At 35.6% G+C, this 23,495-nt stretch overlaps 1 protein-coding gene across 1 annotated transcript in view; it reads left to right on the forward strand.

Annotated features, from left to right (window-relative positions):
- Nucleotides 1-1,661: 1,661 nt before the first annotated feature.
- GABRB3 (gamma-aminobutyric acid type A receptor subunit beta3) overlaps nt 1,662-23,495 on the forward strand; it is a 258,786-nt gene continuing 236,952 nt past the window's right edge. The window contains exons 1-3 of the mRNA XM_072614583.1: nt 1,662-2,348; nt 2,529-2,620; nt 2,912-2,979. Coding sequence (XP_072470684.1) covers nt 2,269-2,348; nt 2,529-2,620; nt 2,912-2,979 — 240 coding nt within the window. The 5' untranslated portion in view covers nt 1,662-2,268. The remainder of the gene's footprint in view (nt 2,349-2,528; nt 2,621-2,911; nt 2,980-23,495) is intronic.

Genomic DNA, 23,495 nt, shown 5'->3' on the forward strand with positions numbered 1-23,495 from the left:
TTGTATATGACTTAGCACAACATAAATGCAAGGAGAACATGGGTGATCCCTAATCAATGTAGCAGCATACTTGGAGAGCCTTACCTGCAGGGAATGTAACACTGTAATGCTATTGCTACCTTTAAATCTCTGTATCTTGGTGGAATTTTTCCATATCATCTAATTTTTTTTATCTTTAATTTCAAATAACAGATGTTTGTGTGGATTCTCATGAAATCATATACATACTTGTGCATATGTGTACATTTTGGTAAACATAACTAATAGTAATATTAATTATTTTACTTATATTTTGTATTTTCCTGAAGCCTGAGATGTAATTTTCTTGAAAGCATGCATATATAAATAAAACAAATGGATGAAATAATGAATCTAGATAATGTAATTAGATGCATTGGAATTTTAAAAATAAATATTGCTGTGGAGTAGTTGTGAGAATGCCACTTCCTCTCCACTCAGTAAATAATTAAAGGAATGCATTTACCTATCTCCATCCATTTAAATGTGACCCTTTCAGTTTGTGTGGTTACATTTCCTGTTTCAGATATGCAATTGTTGATTTCAGTCAGTAAGGTTCAAAATTAATGTACAGAGAAGCGCCAACATAAGAACAAGATCCCAAATTTAGATTCTTTGCTTATAATAGTCTCAAAAAGTAAAGTTTAAGCTTTATAAGAAAAGAGAGTCAATACTGAGGAAAGCGGGGTGGGATTGCTATAATCTATTATTAAACATTCATTGACTAGCTGCATTGCCCTAGGGCTACATAGACCAGAGAGAATCAGACAAGGTTTCTACTTGGCAACAAGAAAATTGTACAATCTTTTCCCTCGGTATTTGGAAAAAGATTCACGTTAATGTCGGTAGGTGAATCTTGGCATCACTTAAGATCTTTTGGTTCATTGGCTAAACAGGAAGAAGGGAGAAGGCACTAATTTTGGATGAGGGGTCTGGGGGAAGGGAAGACAGTGATAATGGTTTCATTATCTTATTGCCCCACAGACTTTTTTTTTTTTTTTGACGGGGTAAGGGAGGGTTTGAGGAAAGGACTAAGTGTAGACTGGTCTGTGTGGGGTAGAGGGTCTATGATGTTCCATGTACTCTATACTTATCCTCCCAATGAGCTGACTGATTTTCTTCCCACTTGCGATCTAGAGACTTTGCATGGATCGGGTGGGGATGGGGATTCCCTCCTGGACAGTAGTCCACTTCCGGAAGCTCCAATGGGGGATGGGGAAGGGGAGTAGCTCCCTGTCCCCCAACCCCCAATGTATGGGCGGCTACTAGCTTCAAGGCTCCTTTGTGATTGGGGCGGGAGAAAGACTAGGGAAGAATGAGACAATAGGGCTTCCCTGTAGCTTCAGAGCAGCTTGCCCACTGGGACTATGGTTCTCGTTGCCTAGTGAGCTTGAGAAGGCGGAGTTGATACTGTTGTGGGGACCCGGAACGCTGAACGTAGTGGAGGGGGTCTTAGAATCAAGGAGCTTAGAGACCAGCGAGGAAGAAGGAGAGGAAAAGGTTAGGGGAGAACGAGCTTAGAAAACAGATTTGAAGCTTTATTTATTTATTTTATGTATGAGACTCTTTGTCCAGAATCTACCAGAGGTGGGCATGGGATACAGGGGCTAGGAAGCAAGCTACTGAGTTGGTCACGACTTGATATCAATGGCTGCTGCGGCGGCGGCGGTCGCAACCACTGGGCAGAAGAGGTGAAAGGGGGACACTCTCTCTTTCCAAGGCGAAGCCAGATGTGCAGCAGCAGAGGCAACCGCCCTTGCCTCCTCCGTTGAGAGGATGAAAATGCTTTTGCTGAGCCCGTAGTGACCAGATTTCGTTACTGAAGCCCCTGAGCAGTTGTAGGGACACGAAGCTCTAGAAAGGCTACAGCTAGTCTCAGCCCCTCCCGCACCCTAGAGCTACAGATAGTCTTTTTTTTTCCCACCCTCTTCCTTCCTCTTCCACTCCCCCTGGGGAGCAACGGCCAAGCTGGGGGCGGGGTTGGAGAATAAGGAAGAGAGGGCGACTGGGTTCGTGTAGCCGCGGTGCCTGCGGGGGGGAGGGGAGGAGGATTGAGAGGAGGGGGGAGAGCAGGGTGCGTGGTGCAGCCGTCTTGTCCTCCTCCCCCTTTCCCTCCTCCTCCTCCTCCTGCTCCTCCTCCTCCTCCGCTCTCGGTCAGCGGCGGCGGCGACGGCGGCAGCAGCAGCACCAGCAGCGGGGTCGCGGCGGCGACGGGGCCCCCCCTCCCCCCTTCCGGGGAGCGGCGGAGGGATGTGGGGCTTTGCGGGAGGAAGGCTTTTCGGCATCTTTTCGGCCCCTGTGCTGGTGGCGGTGGTTTGCTGCGCTCAAAGGTAAGCGCCCGGGATCGAAGGAGAACTGAAGCCCGTGTGTATGGCAGGCAATGTGTGTTGTGTCTTGGGGTGGGATGGGAATTTGGGGTGTTGGTAGATGACAGCTGCAGCCTGACCCGGGATCTTTGTGTCTCTACTCTCCTATGAAACACCCCCTATCCCCCTACCCCGACTCCGTAGTGTGAACGATCCTGGAAACATGTCCTTCGTGAAGGAGACGGTGGACAAGCTATTGAAAGGCTACGACATTCGCCTAAGACCTGACTTTGGGGGTAAGTGGTACTTGCGCCGCTACTGCGGGATTAACCAACCATCCTTAGGTACTGAAGTGTTATGAGAGTGGAGATGGAATGTGTGTGTGTGTGTGTGTGTGTGTGAGTGTGTGTGAGTGTGTGTGTGTGTAAGGTGTCAGTTAACTCCACTGGGAAACAGGGTTTATGGTGGGAATTGATAGATTCCATTCTTCATATTCCTACTCCCCTGCCCCCATCCCAAGGCACAGACCAATACCGTCCTGCAATACCATCGGTTTTCTTTTTTCACTTTGTCCTGGTTTTCTGCAGGTCCCCCAGTCTGTGTTGGGATGAACATTGATATCGCGAGTATCGATATGGTATCGGAAGTCAACATGGTGAGTACCTTCCCCACTCTAGTCGTTTCCTCAACAAACGCATCCCTGGCAACAATGTGCTGGAGGCCTCTGCTACCACTTTTTTTTTTTCTGGGTCGACTGAGAGGGTCCACAGCGGAGCTTTGGCTCTGTTTGGTATATTCTTTGTTGTTTGACTCTTTCCCCGTACCTTTCTTTGCCGGGTGACTGATCTGTGTGAGTTGCTTTTGAATGCATAGGGTAGGTGGGGTTAGGACGAGGCTTTGTGCTGAAGCTTCACTTTTCAAGCAGATAATGCTCTAAGTTGGAAGGGACTCCAGGTCCTAAAAATCACCTTCCAACTACTGTATTCCACTGTCTACTTGAAATTCTGGTGAAACCCTTCTAGGTTATGTGATAGTTTTAGTTTGTCTTAATTAGCTATCTTAGGGGCTTTCGATCATAGAGGACAGAGGAAACTGGAATGTGGGGAGATGGTTCCCAATGTTCTCTTCAAGTCGGGCATCTTGATTCTCTGTTGTTCCTGAAGGCCAGAGTTCAAGAAATGGGGTCTACGTTGAAATCCATGGAACGAAACTTGTAGCTCGGACAGTCGCTGTCCGAAGTGCTGATAGTCACCCACCTGCTTCAAAACAGGAAAGCTAATGCTGCAGAACGAGTTTTCTGAAAGAGCAGCTGCTGCCAGGAGGGAAGCCAAAGGCGAATTAGGCGAAGTGTCACTTTAGGTTTATGTTCATGCTAACAGGGGTTTGAAGGGAAAAAAAAAATCTTTCAATGTCTTGACCTGTGGAAAGAGGGAGCTTCTTGCTGCTGATCTCAGCTGCCTGTGTGGAGTTGATCAAATGGTCTTCCATTTGGAATACTTTGGAAAAGCAAGGCAAGGAAAAATTCCCCCCGCCTCCCTTTTGATTTAAAAAGTATCGTAGTCTTTAGGAAAAGGTTAAATCTTTGTATCTGAGCCTCTTTTTCCCCCTTAAATCTGAATGAGATGTCTTTTGTCAGAATCAATTTAGTCAATGTGGAAACTTTTCTTGCAGGCATCCAAAACATTGAGCTACTTCTTTGGAAATATCTATTGTATTCTAGCAATGAGAATGTGTGCAATTAATTAAAATATTTGGTCCTGTAGGTAAACTACTTAACTTCATAGTGTAATGAGTTTCTAAGAAATGTTAGCATGAGATTTTCAGGAAGAGTTGAATAGGCCAAGATTCACCACATTTTTGTTTGCTTGATTGGAAGAAGTTTAAGTTATGATTTCTGATATTTGAAAAATATATCTATTTACTTTAGAAATGGCTATAAATAGAACTTGGAATTTAAAATTGAAGTACAATGAACATGCTAGAGAAAGAATCAAAGGAACAGCATGAAATTTTTATTTCAATTAAAAAGGCTGCATGTATGTTTTTGCTTTTAAAAACGATTTTGAATAGCACCCATATGTAATTTAGAGTTACATTTCAAATAACAAATTAATGTATTCTTCATTTCTATTCTATGGTGTGCTTTTTAAATTGACATTTCCTATTCTCTAGAGATTTGAGTTTCATAGATAATGTTATTTTGTGCTTATTGATGAATAAACAAAGTGTATTATTACCTTAAGGTCAAAGAAAAGCAGAAGTGATTTACTACTTTAAAATAATATACAATATTAACTATTAGGAAATGAAGAATCTTTATCTATATAGCTCCTTTGATGAATTTCAAAAATTGATCAATATTTTTGCACCAAGTTGCAAAGCATGGAACTCAAATGTTCCAAGTTTTCCAGGAACACATGAGGCAAAGACAAAAATAGTTACGTACCATTAAACATGACAAAAGACTTTTAGTTGATCTTTATTTTCCTTAAGCCAATTAATATCTTTTCCAAATTTTCATGTATGCAACTTTTGCAAGATCAGCATAACTGCAATATGATATACTATACCCTAAATGCAATTTTAAGGTACTTGCCACATCTTCCTACTTAAATATTTAAGTAAATATTTCATTCCCAAATGATAGGAAGACAGTAGTACTGAAGACTGATAGCCATTGCCATAGGGCAGTTCCAGCAGAGCTATGGCATCTTCTTTTAAACCTCTGATTGAGTCATATACTCTAGATGAATTACTTTTTTCTTAACCTTATTTGCTTGTGATAGTAACTTCTGTATCTGACCCATCAACAAATATACTTAGTACAAATCACAACTGAACATGCATTACATGATAATTACCTTTTGGTGTAATCAGCATAGATGAATATGTATAAATGAAATGCAAGCAAAGGTTTCCTGTCTACTTAATTAATGGCAAGAATTTTTCAAAGGCTATTGTTGTTTGTGATGGTATACAAATGATAGGGGGGAATTTAGAATTTAGAAAAGACATTAGGTGGTGAAGCCCATGGAAGGTTAACTGTCTTAGCAAAAGATCACTTCTCCTTTCAGCTCAGTTTTGATGAAATTGACTAAATTTGAGCTAAAGTGACAGAAAATTCATCTATGCTTATGGGATTTAAGGAGCTGGAAATGAGAAGCTAGGACTTTTAATTGTGATGGATGAGTTTGGAGTAGAATTCAAATATTCTATATAGAAATAACCCAGATTTTCAAAATCATACATCAGCATTTCAACAGTAATTCATCATATTTATCTTAGAGTTTGTGAGAATATTCCTCTCTGATGCCAAGACAAGAACTTCAAAATGAAAAAAAGAAGTTGCTGTGTCTAAATAATGTCAAAAGAAAAGGATGATATAATCATAAATCTTAAGTGAGAAGGCATCTTTGAGGTCATATAAACTGCAAACTCAGGCAGGAATCTCATCCATAACACCAGTGACAAATGTTTGTTCATTTTCTGTTTGAACACATCCATTGTCAAGGACCTCACTACTTTACAAAGCAGTCCATTTCCATCCCACTCTTGGAAGGCACTAATTGTTAGAAATATCATGTATGTATTTGGGGCAGGGAGTTCAAACCTGTGATTCCATCACTGCAAGTAATATCTAGTATGGAAATCTCCCCATCATTGAATTTTGATTAGTCAACCACAAATTATTATATTAGAGAGTGACCTGGACGCATTGAGAAGTCAAATGACTTGTCTACAGAGCTAATATGTATCAGTCAGAATTGTAACTGAGGTCTTCTTGACTAGAGTTGACTCTCTATCCACCACGCCATGCTGTTTCTCTGCTTTATGTAGAGGAAGACCTAAATGAATGTTTGTGAAGTTCAATCAGATATATTTTTGTTATATTAAGTTGCATTTTACTGTAGTTTTAGCTACTTGATTTAATATAACCAGTTGATAACCATTTTGACCTCTTTGACTAGACATAATAAGTCAATTCTTTTCCAATAGCAGTCATTCAAATATTTAAAGATAGCAATCACATCTCCTGTGGCCATGAAAACCCCACTCTGATGTCTCATTGTGTCATGGACATTTCTGTGGGTTGTTAAAGGTTACACCTGTGGAACACAGGTTTTACAAATCCTACTAAAGTAGAAAGCCTTCAAACATGAACCTTGGTGACATACAACAGTACAAAGATACTATGGCTAAGTTTGCAAAGGATTGCCTACAAGGTAATGTGTACATCATATGTAGTAACACTTGAAAACTATCCACTATATTTTAGAGGACTTGTTATCTGCAACAATGGAGGGAATATCACATTCACACCAATGATATCATGGATACAAGAAATATTGGTGGATTGTCATATATTTTTTTAATTTCCTGAATAAAAGTCTCCCAGTTTATTCAAGTATTCTTCATGTGATATGCCCTTCAAATAATTCAGTATACTGATCATCAGTCCCTTAAAATGTAGTACCCAGAGCTGAAGCCAATACTCCTGATGATACAATTGCAATAGTTCAGTGTGCTAAGATGGCATTCCAATAGTGAACAACCTCAGTTGTTCAGTAGTATAGTATCACTCTTAGTACTTCCCAGAATTAATGTGAGACCCTTTGGCAGCTCTGGCACATTGTAGATTCCTATTGACCATACAGTCAAATAAAATTTATAGTTCTTTTTCATGAGGATTGATATAAAGAAATTATTCTTCTATCATGTACTTAGGCATTTGATTTGTTGAAGTTAACTGAAGGACTTATACCTGGCCATCTTGCATTTTTATATTATCATAATAAACATAAAATTAAGTAAGAGCACAAGCAATCAAACTTTTACATTTAAATAAATTAATTATAATACATCAAATGTCATTTCTCCTCAATTGCTTCCTTGAATCTTTACCAGAATTCTTTGTCCATTCATTTCCATCCTGATTTTCTCTGATACAGTCATAGTGTACTTTCTGTGTTGGTTCTGCTGAGTTTTTTTAGTTGTTATTATTTCTCAAATATTTTTTCCATACCACTTTATATCATTCATATTTGTCTATATTGACTACATTATAATATTCCATTTTTAATATACCACAAGGTATTTAAACATTTTTATTTTGTGGGCGTTGAGATTATAATTTCATAAATATTCATATAAATTCATATGTATTCATATAAATAATGGTGCTATGAAGATTACTGAAAAGCCAATTTTTTTGTGGTTTTTATAACAATTTCAGGGTGTACTCCCAACAATGGAATTATTTTGTCAAAGGGTTTGATTATCATAGTAGTGTTTGATAAGCAGTTTGAGGTGACTCTCCAAAATAATTCTGCAAGTTTGTAATTTTTCTAGTTTGTAATTTTTCTAATGAATGAGTATACCTATTTCTCCAGTTCTTTACCTGCAATATGCTGTATTGCTTTTCTTTTTCTATTTTGTTTTATTTAGCCAGTGTAATGGATATGAGACACTATCTCAAAGCTGCTTTAATTCACATCTCTTTGAATATTAGCAAGAAATTCTTATTTGAGTATTTTGCTCCAGTTATTAATAATTTTGCTACTCTTTTTAAAATTCTGTGGTTATATGCTTTGATCACTTAAAGATTAAGTACTAGTTATTGTTATTGTGACTCACAAAAGCACCTGTTTAGTGACAAAATTATGAAGATAATTATAAACACTAAAAAGGAAAAATTAATTGCATTTAAAATAACATGAAGTTTAGCACCAGACTTAAACATAAAGGAAAAACATTGAAATTGGATATGAATATGTGAAATCTTTTTAAAAATGAATTAATTCTCTCAATATTATCTACAGATTAATTTTTCTTTATATTAGATATTCTTTTTTACTGAATGCTTTATTACAAATATTATAAATCTAGTATTTCATGAATGTTTCGCACATGTGTTCTGCTATTTAAAACATTACTTTTCCTTCCCAGTTTTATGTCATCTGTATATTTGACAAGCACGTTTTCCAAGTCTTCCTCTAAATTGTTGATCAAACCACTAAATAGAACCAAGTTGATGGCATTCCAATAGTGACCTCCCTTCATGTCTTTGTTCATGAATAGATAGGTACAGTTTTATATAATCTAGAAAAATATATAAGTATGCTATTATGCAGGGTTTTGGGGGTTTTTTTGTTTGTTTTTTTTTAATAAATTATCCAACAAGTTGTCATGGGAAACTTTGTCACATACATTGCCAAAATTTCTACCTATGGCATTCTACTTTTATGTGAGTGTTTTTTTTTCTTTTGGTCTGTTTCTGCAATTTGGGTGGTTTCAGGAATTCCTAATGTGAAAATTCCATTTACTGATTCAGATTGGTGATTTAACTATAATTTGTAGGTTTAGGGAGTTGTTTGGGGGCATTGAGAGTTGAATGGGCTTACACAACTATATGAGTCAGAGGCCGGATTTGAATTCAGGTTTTCCTGATTCCAAGGCTGACCTTCTTTTCCCTAAACCATGTTTCCTATTTTTGTCTCTCACACTTGAATGATACTATTTAAAATAAAATGTGATTCATTTGGCCTGGCATCTTGACATATTTATCAATGTTATCTTTTCTGTGTGTTCCAAAATTAGCTATTCAGATCATTATAAAACTTTGATGGTCTCTTTTGTTTCTGAAATCTACCTTTTCCATCTTTGAAAATTGGGGCAACAAAACAGTAAATATTTATTACAAAAACACATGTCCTAGGTGCTGGTTAAAAAAAATGTAGTCAGTGCCTTTGTGAGGCATATAGTGTGGAAGGAAAATGAGTCAACACAACTAGACTATAAATTAAAATATGATTAAGTACATCAGGGTTGTCCAAATAAAATATCATGAGGGACAAATTATATTAATCTTTTCAAGCTTTCTGGCATCTCTCCTGTTCTCCAAAGGAGTTGACTTTTTTTAATTCAATAAACTGATCACTTATTTTGGTGTTATGTAGCTATTATCTAAGAAACATTAAAAAAAATATTTAACCATTCCAGGCTACCTACTACAAATAATTCCCCAGAATATGATAGTTTTTAGGAAAGAGCTGAAATTTGAAAATTGAAATTATATTTATTTTTAATTGAGTAGTTGATCCTTGAATATTCTTGTAACTGTTCATTCTAAGCAGAAACTGATTGTGATAACTCTTTACTTAATTAAGTATAAAGTCCTCAAATATTACATGAAATATAATTTGTAGTAATATTGACACCTAATTTCTGCTATTAATCAAGACTTCATTAATGTACATTATATGGTTAGACCACAAAAATTCAGCTTTACATCAATGACAAAACATGAGAAGGATTTCGTTTTTTAATGAAAGGAATAAATTAGAAAGTATCGTTTTTTTTTTTTAATTGTGAAGCTTCAAATATCCACGTAATATAGTTCTTAACATGCTTTGAAGTTGATGTAGCCATTTTTGACTATTCCTTTTCAATTTATTGTGTTTGTTTCCTTTATAAGAGATCATTCTCTCTCTCTGTGTAGGTATAAATTATGTATGGTATTACAGAATGTAATTTTATATATCAGTTTAAAACAGTGAAAGGAAAGAATTTAAAGAATATTATATGCAAAGAATGGTATCACTATGAGGTGGAACTTCTTGGCATAATGTTAAAAGTACAGAAATGAAGTGCAGGAACCTTAATATGACTGTCGGACTGGTGCTTGTTTTGTACCCAAAGAATGAAAAAGGGGATAAAGAAATCCTAGAAAGGGAGATGAAGGAACTCCTAAAAATGAACCAACCACATGACTTTTCATTTGAAAAGATAAAAATTGAAAAAAATGCGATCTCACTGAACATTGAGGCATGGAGTAGAGTGAACTCAGACTAAACTAAGGCCCTCTCCTTCAAATGAGTAGCTTTATAACATGTAAAAGGAAAAAAAAATATTCCCACAGCAAGTGCAGATTCCAAAAAAGAAATACACCTGAAACCATCCTATAATTCCATGGGAGATGGATACACAATGGATTATTAAATGAAGACAGAGTTTGTTGTTAGAATAACCCTAACCTTTTGACATCAGCATACAGTAGAGCAACCTGCCTCTTTTGTGTTCAGATAAGATGCCAGTTTGGAGTCATTCTCTGTCAGAGACAGGATAGAAGACTGGATATATCCAGTATGTCTGACCCAATAAGTCAGTCCTTCCATTTACTTTACAACATCAGTGTTTATCCTAGTGAATTACAAAGCAAATAGTTGTTTTTGTTTTTGTCTCAAAAGAGGAAAATCTTCCGGTTTAGCTCACTTTTAGTCCATTTTTCACACAAATGCCAAAATAATCTTTCCAAGTACACAGGTCTGACCTATCAATTCCGGAGTTTGAAATTTCCTGTAGGATTAAATGCATGTTCCTCCTTAGCCTGACTTTTAATTCCCTTTACCTTCTGGCTTCGACTTGATCTTTTCATTTTTTATTTCACCTTATGTAGATTTAATCTAGCTTCTATCCAAACTTCCTACTGGCTATTGTCTGATTTAAGCCTGCACTGTCCTGCCTCTGGATTTGGGCAGGTTTCCACTCCTGTGTGGAACATAATCCCTTTTCATTTTATTAAAAATACTTTTTGTTTGAGGCATGACACCACTGTCATCTCTACCATCAAGCATTGCTTGTTCATTCCAGAAGAAAGCCAACTTTCTTCCCATATTTTCTGATATCTCAGTTTTCCTTGATCCTTTCATTCACCATCACATTCTACTTTACATTTTAATTGTCTACTGTAACTTAAAATATTTAAAAGACTTAATGTAGGATAAATTTAGGTTTCTAATGTGTATAAAGTTAATGCCTTTATTTGACTATAATCATATTTACTCCTGTTATACTTCCCTTCACATACACTGAGACTGTTTATTCTTTCCTCTCCACCATTTGTGCTCTCCCAGAGGCTTTTTTTTTTTTTTTTGGTAGATTGATGGGGATAAGGGAGAGGATGAATGAATATAAGAAAGATGTAGGGAAGAAGAAGATTGAAGAGTTGAATCAGTCATCTTTCCCTGGAACCAAAGGAACCTGGTGTCAGCGTAGATTTTTGAAATATATGCCTTTGGTGAAGATTGATTTCAGAAACTTACCCATGCAAGTACGTTTCAGTCAATAGTCATCATTTAGTGTGTACTAAGTCTACTATGTGCCTAGTACTGTGTAAATTAATCTCTGTACCAAGAGGAGCTGAATTCCCCCAAAAATCTCATGGCAGGAACAGTAATGAACCAAATGGAATGAGGAGCCCACAGTTTCTGTTTCCAGATCTGCTGGGAACTTATTTACTGCCTAGCTTCAGGCAAGTCACTTAATGCTTGGTGCTTCACTTTCCATCTTTGGAAAATAGGGATAATAACACAAGATTTGCAAATACTTCCTAACCCATTGTGAGGATTGATAACATAATGATATCATAAAGTGCTGAGCTTTACAGACAAGATCTTATAAATACAAACAGAAAAAAAAAATTAACATTTTTGTTTTAGAAAAATATTTCTTAGCACACTTCTGCCAGATAGGCATGAGCCAGATGCATAGAGGCTGACCATGAATTATTATGAGCATTTTAAAGGTGGAAAATTTAATTAGTTCTCTTGTTATGGGGAATAACTCTAGGATGACTCAGCAGCCTTCTAGAAAACTGTTCCTGACCCAGCTGTGCTTAGAAACTGCTTACACAGAAGGTATTTTAGTGATTGGGGGGGTGGGGGATACAGGGAGGTGTAGAAATGCATTGGTATGTAGAACTTCTAAGATGTTGAACTGAGGAGCTGAGACAGTGGGTGGTTTATTGAGGGCATTACTTTTTCACTGGAAGTATGTTTCATGCATAAGTTATGATCATACATCAATGTTTGTGCATTGATAAGAAAGCTTATAATGAACTTCAGAGATGGATGAGTATAATACCTTATGTAATAGGCTCTTTATGGAGAGAGGTTTAGGTTTAATATTAGAAAGGAGAGAATGGGAGAGCATGAAGAGAAAGCTTTTTGCCTTTCCCCTCAGGGATGTTACAAAGCTTATGCTGCTGTATCTCTTTGAAGATGAAACCCTCATAGATATTCAATAAATATTTGTTGAGCTGATTTGGTGGTATAAATTTTGCTTATTTGCATATAATTAAGAGACATGGTTTTGGGTAAATAATTTAGTTTTCTATTTTAAATTACATGATTTTTTTTTGGAATTACATCTATTTTCTTCCCAAGGCCAAATAGTTTATTCTTGTTTGGGGATAGTATACAAAATGAGGTCATGTAAACAGTGCTTGTCTCTTGAGAAACTTGTCAGATGAGGTACTCTATAAAGCAGTTACTTTCTTTTAAAAACAGTATGATTTGTTATACTCTACAATTCTTTTTCATGACTTTCTCCTCCTTTAGAATGTTACCTTCTTGAGTCCAAGGACCATGCTTTAGCCTGTTTGTAGCCCCAGTGCTTTGCATAGCACTCAGCCTATTGAAGATGCTGATTATTTGTAGTATTCTACTAGTTAAGACAGTGTTTGGAAAATGAACAAAAGGGTTTTTTCTACGACAAGCGTAGAATTTAGCCTCTCAGGTCTATATTTCATAGTTTTGATAACCAATTAAAAAGTTAGTCTATTAACTCCTATTGTTTCACTAATATCCAGTGCATATTCACTTCATTCCTTGATTTACACAGATGAAGAAATGTGAAGACAAACTTAGATTGTTTGAAATTAAATATGTGTCATTCGTAGGATCATAGAATTTTGTGATTTGGAGTTGGAGAAGACTTTCAAGACCATCTATTCAAACCTCCTCATTGTTACAGGTGAGGAAACTGAGCTTCAGAAAGTTTAAGTGACTTCCCTTCCATACACATAGATCTAGTAAATATTAATAAATTGTATAGAGTAGAATGGTATAGCATAGCACAGAATAGAATAGACTGGTATAGTATTTAGAGCAAATATTAGAAATGAGATTTCAACCAAGATCTTCCTGCTTAAGTTCATCACCACTCTAGTCACTGCACCATACTTTCTCTTCTCTCTTAGCTGAACTCCCATTTCTGCTTCCTTTTTCCATTTTGAAATTCACGCATGGATGGGAATAAAAGTTAATAGCTGAAAGGTATTCTGAAATAGCAACAATTTCCTATCATTTGTTGACAAGTATGCTGACTGTTGATAGTAGAGGCAATGTGGCCGTAGTCGAAAGAGTGCTGGTCTTAAAGTCAGGAAGCCATGGGAACAAATCCTGCCTCTTAACCCTTAATAGCAATATAACCTTAGACAAATCATAAGATCACAAATCTAATTCTGGAAGGGAACTTAAAGGCCATCTAATCCAAAATTCATAGTTTCCAGATGAGGAAATGAGGTAGCAAGGAGTTTAAGTGATTTAAGGTTGACTCCAAGTTCCCATTACTCCAACTTAGCATTCCAATTTTATTGCTTTCAGCTTCACTACAACCACTGTGTGACTTAACTCCCGAGGATTTATCCTACAAACTCATTGACAAGGTTCATGTTTGTAATATGAGGAATATACTCTGGTAATATATATAATGCCTATTCACAAATGCAGCAGATTCCTTTTCTTTGTTGGAGTTGAGTGGCAGGACCAAAATCTTCCTTATAGGCTAACTGTTTTATGTTAACATTTTCATGGATATTGTTGTTGGCATAGGGTAAGATGCTTTGACCAAGGGCATATTTTATTTTGCATGATAATGAGACATTATAAGAAGATTCTTTAGAATTCTGCGTGTTAGTATTTTAGTAGTTAACCCACTTTTGTCTTTTAATGCTTAAAGCATTTTCACTGTTATGTACATTGAATTCAATAGGAAAGCCTGAAGCATTTGCAACACTGTGCAATTTATGTTGCTATTTTCAAAAGGGAGTGTAGATACTCAAGTTTACTCTAAATGGTAGACTTTTGTTCCTGCTTTACACTCAGCACATTCTGTAGACAAGTGGAAAATCTCTCCATTAGAAAAGTTTATTTTTAGACCTATAGATAAGTCCATCTCTCATAGAGAGGGATCCTTCAATATAATTAAAGCTGTATACATAAGTTATCATTTATGCATACTGTATAATGGAAAGGTTAACCATGAATCTGTTAAATTACCTGTTTACTGATGAGGCTTTAAATAGATTTGCTGATATTTAATGTCAGGAGAACAAAGCTGGAACAGATTTTTTTTCACTTTACAATAATTTGATTAATTAATTAACCCTAACAAAACTAAAGCAAGAAAACCTCTTTTTTCAAGGATGGATATTTGAATGGTAGTGATCTTGATTGTCAATAGATTATGTTAAGAGGATGTAGAATATTTATTCATACAAATATACCTACTTTTTTAAAAGAGTGCTGCATTCTCCATGTCCCTAAGAATCACAGCAGGATATGGTGAGAATACTAATAACTTTAAGGGAAAAAATACAACCCTTTACAATATGATATAATGTCATAAAAATTTGTTATGTGGTCACTATGCTAAGTGACACCGTGCTAAGCACCAATGATACAAATGAGAAAAAGACAGACTTTTTGTTCAAGGTGCTTACTATCTAGTGGGAGAAGACAGTACACAAACAGGAACCTAAAAGGGGGTGAGATGATGATGATAATGATGGTGGTGATGGTGGTGTAGGAATAAAACAAACTAGCAGAAGAGATTTAGTTTCTAACATAAAGGGATAGTGACTGAATTTTAACTTAAACTCAGAAAATCCAGGGCAGCTCAGTATCCTGCAGTCCTGGAGGGATTAAAATTAAATTTCTGACAAGCTATGTTTTTTCAAAACTTAAATTGGTGCTTGTCCATGGCATGGATAGAGGGTAAACAGTTTTATGGATCATTTCATTCAAAACATTAATTTAGCTTCAAAACTCAAATAACTTTTTACACGTAAAGTGTACACTTTGAGTTGTGCTTCTTGGAATGAGATATACCTAGAATTCATCATGCATTGATACTGAAAGATAGAGATAAGTTTGTTACATATGTATACCTATATGCATCATATATATGAGTGTATACACATATAATATGTATGTTAAGTAACTTAATTGCTAGACTTGAGAATTATGTATTTCTCACATATTTTCAGGAGAATGATATTTTTTTTTTTGCTGTGTAATTTATACATGCATTGTTTTTTCAGTTCAATATTGCATCTCCTTGATTTTTTATTCTATTTCTTGAATAACTCAACTTGAAAAATGCTCATAATAGTGATCAATTCCTGGCACAGTCTTTGCTTAATATAAATTTGATGGTTGGATTTATTGAATAGAGCAGAAAGTTGCCTGGGTCTTGGATTGTTTTTTTTTTTTTTCAAATTGCATGAATGCTTTTTGTTTCTTGTTCATAGTTAGTTCTTCCATTTTATGAAATCACATGATATAAAAGATTTTACAAAGAAAATATTTGTGAAAATGTGTTATTACATTATTTTAAACATGTATATTCATACCCAGTTACAAATATTCTTCAGAAGTAGTAGTATATGTGGAAAGCTGAAAGCATTGTAAAAATCTGTGATGCTCTTATGGGAATCCATGACTTAGTACTACCTTCTTGATTTTATACACACACACACACACACACACACACACACACACTCTCTATATATGCATGTGTGTGTGTATGTGTGTGTGTATATATATATATATATATATATATATATATATATATATATATATATATATATATATATATATATATATATATATATATATATATATACACACACACACACATAATAAAATTGTGTTAGAGAAACTCTAATTCTAAGGTTGTCTTAGCCATGAATCTCATCAGATGGAGTCCACAATAGATTTAGATCTCTTTTAGTTCATTCACCCCAAATTTGAAAGAGTTGCTTCCCTCCTTTGTGGCTACACATAATCTGTCAATGAGCAATCAGCTAAAAAAGCATGTCAATGGAAGATGGAAAGGACACTGGAGACAGAGGACCTGGGTTCAAATCCCACCTTTGACACATGTCTATGTGACCTTGGATATAACATTTTCCCTCCTTGGTCCTTGTTGTCCTAATCTATAAAAAGGATACCATGACCTCCAGCCCTTTTACAATTCTAGATCTATGATTATGAGTGGGACTTTAGTAATTCTACTCCTTAAGAATATGGGAATCCATAAATCTTTAGTTTCTTTGTCAATTGGCCACCCAAAATTCCTATGACAATTTTTGTACTATTTTCTGGTATGAAAATATCCCAAACACTGACTATATACAGTGAAAAATACTATCACAAATGAGCTGGTGCTGTGCTTGATTAAGCCCACTTATACTGATTAAAAACACAAATTTACATAATGATGGCCAGACTTTAGTGAAAGTATAAAGTCATTCTGTGAGCAGGAATATTATATCTTTCCTCTAAAATCTATCTCTCCCTCCAACTTCCCCATCTATGTTGCTGACAATTCCCACAACTCACAGTCACCTGAGATGGAATTCTTAAAACCATCATTGACATCATTTCTTATTCTTTTATCTCCTGTTATCTCCATTTAGTCACCAGTATCTTCTACGTGTCCTTCTTTCAGCTCACTTTTTTTCACTCTTGAATTTATCTTAGCTTAAAACTGTCCCACTCACCTCGAATCTCACAACATTATCTCTTTCCTTCTTGGCATGCAATCATTTCCTTAATTGAATTATAATTATTTGTATACATTGCATCCTCCTGCTAAATTATAAGCCATTTGGGAATTAGCCTTTACATAACTATCAGTGTCAATATGTTAATGACCTGTGAGTTTCTCCATGTGGAATTTACCCAGTGTGGGAACTCCTATATCTTGATCTATCTATAATTTTTAGTTCTACAGTCTTATTTGAGATATGGAGAGATTAATTGACTTGCCCAAGGTCACATCTGCCTAGTAAGTGTCTAGAGGTGGTTTATGAACTAGGTTTTCCTGATACTAAGTCAAGCCCTCTATCTATTACACTCGACTCTCTTGCATAAAAGGGGTGATGTTTGGTTGAATTTCTTTCCAGCTCTAAATCTGTCTGTTACTATGTTCTTGTATGAAGTCCAAACTAGATAAACCTCAGTAAAATTCCCTGAAATTTCTGGTCTAAGGTCTGTGTATCTGATAGTTTGATAGGAAAGTGATTTATACAAATGCCCTCATTTTCTCCAAAGTTCTTTAAAGAAAAATATTCTGGAGACAAGAAGCCCTCAAATGGGGGCTAACAATACAGTGTTACTTTTAAATGATTCCATCTTATGGACAGACCTTGATGGAGGGATGTATTTGCCAGCAAAATAATAATAATTTAATTACCAAGTCTAAGTTTCTTAAGGGTTTGTGATTAGATCATTTTAGAATTCCTCCTAGATATAAAATTCTGGAATCCTTGAAATTTTTTTGGACTTTTAATATGCTCAATTTTAAGTAGGGTCAGTAAAGATCTTCTCAGGAATATGAATAAATTCTGGATTGTTCCATCAGCCTTGCCTTCTCCAGAGATGACAATCAAGGGAAACATTTTTATTCCATTAATATCTATTTTTGTCTGCTCCGTACGAGAGTGAAAGTTGCTGATATTAGCTAACTAAAATGCAGCTTAAAAACTCACCTAGAAATGAAAAAATTTGTATGAAAAAAATTTCAAGATGAGAATGATGATTATAATGCAATTTTTAAAAAATCTGAATGACAAAAAACAGGTTTATAATGATATATAGTATTAAATAAGAGAACTTCAAAAGTAATCTCCATTGTCCACCTATTGCAGCTCTTGAAAATATGGTAATGTACTCTCTGAAGTCAACAAAAGAAGAAAACTCTCCATATCTTTTTCTCTTGTGCTGAGTGAACTTAATTTGTCATCCTTGTCCAGACATGCACAAAGTATCTCCTTGAGAATTTAGACCACAACAATCTCCTATATAGAAATATGTCCAGAGAAAAGAACATAATTTGGAGTTCAGAGAATTGGGTTCAAATTTTATTTCAGACATTTACTAATTATGTAACTAGGGGCAAGTCATTTTTTCCTTTAGAATATCACTTTCTCTTTCTCTCTCTCTCTCTCAAAATAATAATAATAAATAATAATGATATCAAGTTTATAGGTTTCTTTTGAGGATCAAATGAGATGAATCTATATAAAGTGCTTTGTAAACCTTAAACTGATTTATGTGCCAGTTATTATTGTTTTGAATTTTGATGACAATTCCAAGCACAGAGAGTGGATATTAGAATTATTTATTCACTTAATATTTTGTCCTAGAGACAGAGAGAGGGAGGGAAATTATTTTATTTTATACATACAGCAGTATTCTGCACAATATTGGTGAAGAGTTCATTATGCAGTGAATTTATATCAATATACAGGCAATTTATATTATTTTGTTCTCTAAATATGTTTTCACCTAAAGGGTAGGAGATTTACACTTGAATTATCTGAATAATTGCTTCAACTTTCCACCATTCATCTTTTCTATAGACTTTGAGAATAATATAGATTAAGTACCACGGAGAAAATACATCAGAGTGGCAATAATATTTTATCATTTAGTCATCGTTACTTTGCCATTAATTTGTTGTGTGACTCTGGACAAATGACAACTCATCTGGACTTCAGTTTATTCAATTGTCAATTGAGGAAGCCGATCCCCATTATCTCTAGGATATCTTCATGTTCTGATTTTATAATTTTAAGTAAATTGCATGGATTATACAGTAAAAGGAAGGATTGCAAGTTAGGCCTCCTAATAGTTTAAGCCCAGACCACAAACATATTATCCATTTATTTGAAACAGAATTTGCAACATTAGTTGCACTGAAGCTGTACATCCTTGAGGCCTACAACCCTGTGGCCACTGATAGGTATTTGAAAGATGTCTATCCAGGATTGGGAGTACAGCTGGTGGTTATGGAATAGCATTTCTGTTCTATCTACCTACAGTGCCTACTGCTGCGAAGGCTGTAAACATTCCATTATTGTGAATGTAATTGAGTTAATGGTCTTTGCAAAAATACCTTATTCTCAGTAGTTGAGAACAAGCTGTACATTTCTTTGTTAATTTAACCTATCCTATGATCTCAAAGGTTTGTTACAGAAAAAAATAAGACAAACAACTGGGCCCAAAAGTCTGCATTGGTGCTGGAAAATTGTCTTCTCCCCAGTGGTTTAGCATTACATGCTAGTGCACGTGCGTGCATGCATGTGTGTGTGTGTGTGTGTGTGTGTGTGTGTGTGTGTGTGTAGAGGGTCAAAATTGAGGTTCATTTATTTATGTCTAAAATCTGAAATGGAATATCAAAATTCTTCTGATGTAATGGTAATATCACCATTTCAATTAAACTGTGAAAGAAATTGATTTATCAGGAAGTATATTTGTCTTTGGGGCACTACATGGTGTGAGAGTCTGTATGTTTCTGCTTGTTTGCGCTTGATGTCATTTAAAATTCTGGATTTCTGTCTGGTATTAGACCAACATTATTCTATTCTGTTATTATTTCAAATTCAATGGAATTAAATAGAGGATATACATAAACATCTCTAAAGTGAGGTGGAGAAGGAAATGGCAAACCACTCCCGTATCTTCACCAAAAACAAAAGCAAAAAAAACAAACAAAATCCAAATGAGGTAATAAAGAGACAGCTACAACTACACAACAACAACATCTTTCCTTTTTGATTTTGCTTCCTAGTACTGGAGTTGTCATTTGGTAGCAAACATGGAAAAAATGAGCAAAATCCATGGTGCAATGAATTTTCCCTATTACATTGAAGAGACTTTCCCTCGTTACATTTTACTCCAAATCCCTAGTTTCTTATAGACTGAATTACAGTATAATTCAAGTAGTGCATTTAAATAGTTTTTGGGAAAGGTTGAGAACTGAGAAAGGAGGGGAGGATTTGTATATCGGGTTATTTTGGGTTTTTTTTGACTTTATGAGTGATTTTTCTCATAGTTAGATATGCAAAATCTTTCTAGTTCATTGGGGTGGAATTATTTCCACCATAACTTCATAACTTGGAGATGATATATTTATGGTTTTATAAATCAAAGTAAATACCAATCTTATCAGGAACAAAAAATCATGGAAAAAATGTTATGAAATAAATTTTGGAGTGCTTAAATGATGCTTATTCCATTTAGTGAAAATTCTGTTAGAAATAAGGTTTTTTACGCTAAGGTAAATTGCATGTTGTCTTAGTAAACGTAAATAATTACTATTTTTTTAGTTTGATTTATTTGATGGAATTATTCCAGTGGTTTTTAAGTCTGTTCAGTCACTTAGGTTGGAGCCCATGGCAAAGTTCATATATCAAAGAAAAGGTGACACTTTGTCCTGAATCTGGCTTAAATAGAAAGCCCTAGGGCAGAGCTACCACCTGAGAACCAAGTGGGAGTTGTGGAATGGAAAATATGACTAGTTTGCTAATGTTAAGGAGAAAGGGTCAATAAGTCCCATCAACTAAAGAAGCAGAAATGTCCTGGGTTGTTTCTCAGCTGCCTATCTGAATGACATTTATCTCCTTGTATAAGATAGGTAATGACAGTTCTACCTACCAACTTCTCTCCTCATTTATCTTTCTTTGCTTTTGAATGGGGAGGATGGAGACCTCAAAAATCAACATGGCTCAGTATTTTTTTTTCTCTCTTTTATCATTTCCCTCAGGAGAATAGTGTCTGAAAGAGGAAATTATTTTTCTATTTTAGAAACCATTAGGAAAACAGAAAACAAATTTGCTCAACTAAGGCACACAGTAATATAAGCACCTATTAATTAACATTCAATCACTGATTTCCTGACCTTTTCCCAGAACTGAACATGATTATTCAATACCTGTGCAAATAGAAAAATTAACAACTTTGCTAAGCTATAGTATTAATAGAGATTGTCAGTTACCTAAAGAGAGAAGTACATCTCACACCTAATGAACCTGGTTTTCTGGGCCCATCATCACTGAAATCTCTCCCTCTCCCTCTCTCTCTCTCTCTCTCTCTCTCTCTCTCTCTCTCTTTCTCTCTCTCTCTCTCTCTCTCTCTCTCTCTCTCTTTCTCTCTCTATATATATGTATATATATGCATATATACATTTTTTGGGGGGGAACTGTGTTTGTGTGTATATATGAGCATGACTATCTACAGAGTAACTAAAAGTGAACAGTAAAACAGAAGCATAAAAAGCAAACACTCCATGAATGCCAGGTAACTTCTGAAAAAAATCAATTATATCCAAACCATGGACATGATGCATGGAAATAATTGATTTTGCAAAAAAAAAAATAATGAAACACTGTATTTGATGCTTCAGAGTGAAATGTTATGACTCTTTTACACTTACTGTAACAAATTCGTTCAAAATAGAATGTGTCATATGGATAAAGAAATCAAAGGATTAAAAAAGTACCTTGTTATTTTACAGTTTATCACTGTTTTAATCATGTGTCATTTGTCACTCTATTTCCCTCTGACCTGGAAAAATAGAAGGTGTAAGGATGCAAAAAAAGGACCATTTCCTTCCAGATCTACTAATGTTCTAACCATTCAATTACCTATTTTGTAGATTTTCTAAGTCCAATTGACTCCCCCATAGCAACCAGTACAGAGCATACCAGCTTAAGGATACCAGCTTAAGGGTTTAGGCATGTTAAAATATTTTTAGAGTTAGCTTAAATAAAGCATAACTGGAAAGAAAGAATTTCTAAAAGAAAATGCATGCAGTGCATTTTAAAGACAAATGGTTTGATATTTTCTATACCAATTTCCTACAACCATTGTATAGATTATGCTCGAGTTTATTCCATTAATATTCACTTGAAGTATTCATCTTCATCCTCCTCTAAATGCTTAAGAACTCCTAAAAGGGCAATTGAACTAAATAAATTCATGGGCACTCCTTCATCTCTCCTTAAACAACCCACACCCCCGCTCTCTTAGCTTAGAACCTTGTCTCAGATTTTACAGAAAAAAAAAATTGAGGCCATTTTCCATGGGCTCTCTCTTTTTCTCTCTTCCTCATAACTCAGAAACCTTCTGCTACTATCACTTCCTTCACCCCTATTTCACATGATAAAGTGACTTTACTCACTACCAAGGCTAATCTCTGTATTTGGTGAAGTGATCTCATGCCATCCCTTTTCCACCAATATATTGTCCTCTATCCCAATGCTGTTACTTTTCAATCTCTCCCTGTCTGCTGATTTGTTCTCTTCTCCTTACAAACTTTCCTATACCTCCCTCATCCTAAAAAATATCCTCACTTGATCCTTCCATCCCTGATAACTATTATCCTATACCTCTTCTGTTCTTTATAGCTAAACTCCTGGAAAGGGTCATCTATAATAGATACCTCTACTTTTTCTCCTCCTACTTTCCTCTTAACACTTAACAATTCAGCTTCTGACTTCATTGTTCTATAAGAACTGTTCTCTCCAAAATTACTAATGATATCTTAGTTGCCAAACCCAATGGCTTTTTCTCTATCCTTATTCTCCTAGACTGGGGACCACCTCCAGTCATCATGATCTATATCTGGCTACTGGACTGATGGTTCTGGAGGAGAAAGTGAGACTGGTTACTTCGCACAGCTCTCCTTCACTTAAATCCAACTTCCTTGTAAATCATGGCATCACATTCCTGATGTGAGGGGTTTCTTTGAGAACAAAGGAGAAACAATAATTTTCCTTGACCTCACTATAGCCTTTAACACTTTTGATTACATTTTCCTTCTTGATACCCTCTTCTCTCTAGGTTTTCTGAACCCTACACTGTCCTGGTTCTCATTCTACCAATCTGACCTCTCTTCTTTCTTCTTTGCTGGATCCTCTTCCAGATCAAGTTTTCTAACTGTAGGTGGCCCTAAGGTTTCTGTCCTGGGCCCTCTTTTCCCTCTATACTACTATACTTGGTAATCTCATTATCTCCCATGTATTTAATTACCATCTCTATGCTGGTGACTCTCAAATCTAATTTTCTTACCCAGAATTCTCTGCTGATCTCTAATCTTGCATCTCCAGCTGTCTTCAGGACACCTGGAACTGGATGTCCAGCAATCATCTTAAGTTCAGTATGTCCAAAATGGAACTCATGTTTCCCCTAAATCCTCTTTAGCTTTACTTCTTTATTATCTTAGAGGCAATATCTTCCAAGTCCCTCTGGATCCCTAACT

The sequence above is a fragment of the Notamacropus eugenii genome, chromosome 5, assembly GCF_028372415.1.
Source record: "Notamacropus eugenii isolate mMacEug1 chromosome 5, mMacEug1.pri_v2, whole genome shotgun sequence".
NCBI lineage: Eukaryota > Metazoa > Chordata > Mammalia > Diprotodontia > Macropodidae > Notamacropus > Notamacropus eugenii.